The sequence below is a fragment of the Myotis brandtii genome, unplaced genomic scaffold (genome assembly GCF_000412655.1).
Source record: "Myotis brandtii unplaced genomic scaffold, ASM41265v1 scaffold1954, whole genome shotgun sequence".
In the NCBI taxonomy this organism is placed as follows: domain Eukaryota; kingdom Metazoa; phylum Chordata; class Mammalia; order Chiroptera; family Vespertilionidae; genus Myotis; species Myotis brandtii.
This window is the reverse complement of record NW_005357285.1, coordinates 46,078-50,094: the sequence shown is the minus strand read 5'-3', so window position 1 is coordinate 50,094 and position 4,017 is coordinate 46,078. Positions and strand designations below refer to the sequence as shown.

The 4,017-nt window shown below is 37.3% G+C and overlaps 1 protein-coding gene across 2 annotated transcripts in view; it reads right to left on the bottom strand.

Annotated features, from left to right (window-relative positions):
- The window catches only part of WASF3 (WAS protein family, member 3), a 50,386-nt gene that overhangs the window by 16,140 nt on the left and 30,229 nt on the right, over positions 1–4,017 (bottom strand). For both annotated transcript variants that reach the window (XM_005865014.2, XM_005865013.2), the window contains exon 4: positions 3,223–3,376. In XM_005865014.2, coding sequence (XP_005865076.1) covers positions 3,223–3,376 — 154 coding nt within the window. The remainder of the gene's footprint in view (positions 1–3,222; positions 3,377–4,017) is intronic.

The window sequence follows — 4,017 nt, the reverse complement described above, 5'->3', positions numbered from 1 at the left end:
TTTTTTTAGAGAGAGAGAGAGAGAGAAACATCGATGTGAGAGAGACACATTGACTGGTTTCCTCCTGCACATGCTCCAACCAGGGCTGGGAATGGAGCCTGCAACCTAGGTATGTGCCCTTAACCGGAATTGAACCTGGGACCCTTCAGTCTGGGGGCCAACACTCTTTTCAATGAGCCAAACCTAATTCACTTTTAACTCATGAGATTATAGCATCTGCAGGGGGCATTTTAACTGTCTTATACATTATTAAGTTTCTCAGATTTCCTTACTTAAAAAAAAGTGTAAATATTTAAGAACATCAACTTTTTCTAGAATAATTAGGTAAAAAGTACTCTTGCAAATTTAGATTTAAATATAGAAAAGTGCTCCTAAAAATCACAATATGGTTCAGAAACAGTAATATTCAATACCTCAATTACTTTAGGAAATGTTCTGTTTATTCCAACAGGGGCTATATACACAGAAACAGATGGATTCTTTACACACACACACATTTACTTTTACTCTGGAGTGTCGATGTTATGAGAATAAAGATTAGTAAGTACTTTGTCCCCTTTGCTCAATCAGTTTTGCCCAATATCTAAAAATTCACGTAGGAAAAAAGAAAAACATTCATAGTGTGTAAATGTGACTAAGAAAAACAGTAATGAAATATTTTTAAAGTGGAAGTAACCAACAAAGAAAAATCACTTGTAGTCATTTCATTTTCAAGCACTGCCCTTATTACTATGGTCTAGAGAGAATATTTCAAGTCTTTGTATAAGTTATTCATTAAAATAATGCAGCCAACATGTTTTCAAAGTATAATATAAATCAATAAGAAATCTAAAACTAATCATGGTATGAAGTAAATACTCTAGTCTATCAAATACTTTAAAAGTGTCTGGCCTATAGATTACCTTCAAGAGGCACGGAGAGGAAGCAAAAATTAGTGAAATAAGTATAGGAAAGAGTTTATGCCCAAATAGTCAAAGAAAGCTAAGTGAATTATTCAAGGGGCAAAGCCGTCTGTCCTTGCACCTCCTGCTCTGCCATGTCCTGTAATCTCCTCATCAAATGAAAAAGGCCTCATTCCTCTGAGGGCTATTCTGGCCCCTCTCTGAAAACCACTAACAAACCAGTGCACTGTACTCTATACTTTAACCTCAGACTACTTACAATCCTTTCTTTTCCAAATTTCTAACTGATAAGCAATGTGCAGTAAGAGATTTCATTAAAAACATTATTGTGAAAAACATGTTTCTCTAAATACTAGACCTTCAATATAGATAACAATATAGAAAATTTGAGCATGAACTTGCTGCAAAATTTAAGATGTACAATAAATTCACATTTTAAAAGAATGAAGCTAATACTTAAATGAGGTCAGAAACTCACATAAGTAAACAAATATTAACCTTGACATAAAAATATAAGCAGAAATGTCCTATGTTCATAGAACTAAACATTTGATTTTTCAGTCACATTGTACTTCTCATATATTAACTGTGTTAGGACAGTGTCATACTTAAGCTCAAATGCAAAGTTTGTGCTTTACATACCCCAAATATTACTGTACTGAGCAAAAAAGAAAACAGAGAATTCAGGGACATGGACTAAGCAGTGGTTCTCAACCTTCCTAATACCGCGACCCTTTAATACAGTTCCTCATGTTGTGGTGACCCCCAACCATAAAATTATTTTCGTTGCTACTTCATAACTGTAATTTTGCTACTGTTATGAATCATTATGTAAATATCTGATATGGAGGATGTATTTTCATTGTTCGCGACTCACAGGTTGAGAACCGCTGGACTATAGTGTGGTGATTATAGGGAAGGGGAGGAGGAGGAGAAGTGGACATGAAAAAATTAAATTTAAAAATTTTTATAAAGTAGATTTGAATTGGTGCTGCTATTCTTAAACACACTATTAAAAAGTCATGGAGATTTTTATTTTCCATAAAACTGAATACACACATACCATATATATCTATGTCAATTTGTTTTTTATGCAATTAAAATTTTTAGATCATCACAAATATTTCATCTTGATCCTAATTAATCACATATAAGTGTAAGTGGTTAGTTGAGCACAAGCAAAATTACAAGTTAAAACTTCAGCTTACAATACCACTATTTACATATATCATTGATTTTAAATAAGTGTGCTAAAGCCTTCAGAAAAGTATCCTTGTTCCTTAGAAAAATGTGGCATCTTGCTCCTCTCCCATCAGTGTTTCCATGGGCTCTCACATTTTTTTTTGAGAAAACCCTTCTCCCCTTCCTGAAAGAAAGGGATGTAGTGGGAACTGCTGCTTTACCAACAGAGCTATAGGTCCAAACTGGGACTCTTGGACCATGAGAAGGTACAGGAATTCAGACCAAGAAAAACTTTGGGCACCCCTGAGGACCAATGGCCTACCAAGGCAGTAAAAAGAAGCTAAAAATTCACTGAAATCTGAAAGGCCTGCGTAGGACTATCACCCACAGGGCTAATCCTGGGGCAGTGAGGGCCACCCCCCACCACCATCTGCTCATCAGAGGCTGAAGGAATGAGCTCCACAGAAGGTAAAAAGATGGGAGAGGAACTTGATGTGCAATGAGAAAGCATATGAAAAAGGGAGACAGACAAGAAAGTGACAGGAAATGTGGAAAGAAAGCACTGATGTGATGGCGGGTAGTACAGGTGTTGTAAAAAGCACAGTTTCTTAATGTTAATTTTTTGCACTATTTATTTTTCATTCTTTTTCTTGGAAGTCTGGTCCTGATAATGTGTCCTACCATTTTACAGTAACAGAAAGTTAATTTGTTGACTATATTTTCACTCCTGAAAATCCCAAATGCTGCAGAATACATTTTTCTAAATTAAATAACAAATGTCTCTGCAGGGCTGACATGCTGAGACGGCTATTTTGCTGCATTCTAACTGATTATGCAGTCCCTTTAAGAGTGACTTTGAATCTGAGGAACAACATAAATACACACAGTACTGTTATGTAATGTGTTCACTTTCACTTATGATGTCTACATTTAAAAGCTAAAATTAGAACTCACACTTTTCTTGATAAGTTTATCTATATTTTGAAATATTAACACTTTAACAATACTGTACCAATGACTAATTTCATTGTAATACTGCAGTTCTTATCTTCAAGGTTTGAAAGATACTTTCACAGCACTGTCACCCTCTTTCGACTTATCGATACTGACAAGGCCCCGGGAACACCTGACGCCATACCTGTACGGTGTCAGAATGTTCAGAGGAGGTGGTTTATCACTCTGGTTGTAGATGTCAGCGACAGGGTTAGGAATGCTGTTCTTCGAAACCACCTGCTGGTCTTGGACTGTGGAACTTTTGAAAGCTTTTTTCATGTTGATATCCTGCAGTGACACTATTTAGAGAAAAGTCCCCAAGTTGAGTAATATCAAGATAGTTTAACTGTTTACAAATAAGTACAATTTGAGTCACAATCATAAACATCTCCTAGAAAAATCAAATAATGTGGTTGTTGTTTTCATTTAAAGACATGCTAAAGTAGCATGTGAGTTCCTTCCCTCTCATAACTCACAGTGACCTCTGTGAAGGCATGTCTTTCTTCTTTCGTAGCGATCTAATTACTCCATTGAACCTAATATTATAGCATTGTTATTCATTTAAATAGGACTTATTGGAAATCACACAGAAATATAGTTATAAGCATTAACAGTCATATAAATACATAGATCTGGGCATCCTGGGGGGAGGCATTCGAACAGTTAATACCATCTATATATATAAAGAGCCGGGGCTGTCACATCTGAAACAACCGAATGGACGACTGAACAGACTGAGTGGGGGAACCAGGCCGGCAGGGGTTTAGTGAGGGACAACCAAACAACTGAGCAGCAGGCAGCGCGGGGCGACCAGGCTGGCAGGGGGGTTAGTGAGGGACAACCAAACAACTGAACAGCAGGCTGCATGGGGCGACCAGGCTGGCAGGGGAGGCAGTGAGGGGTGACCAGGCTGGCAGAGGGGGGCAGTGAGGGGCGAACA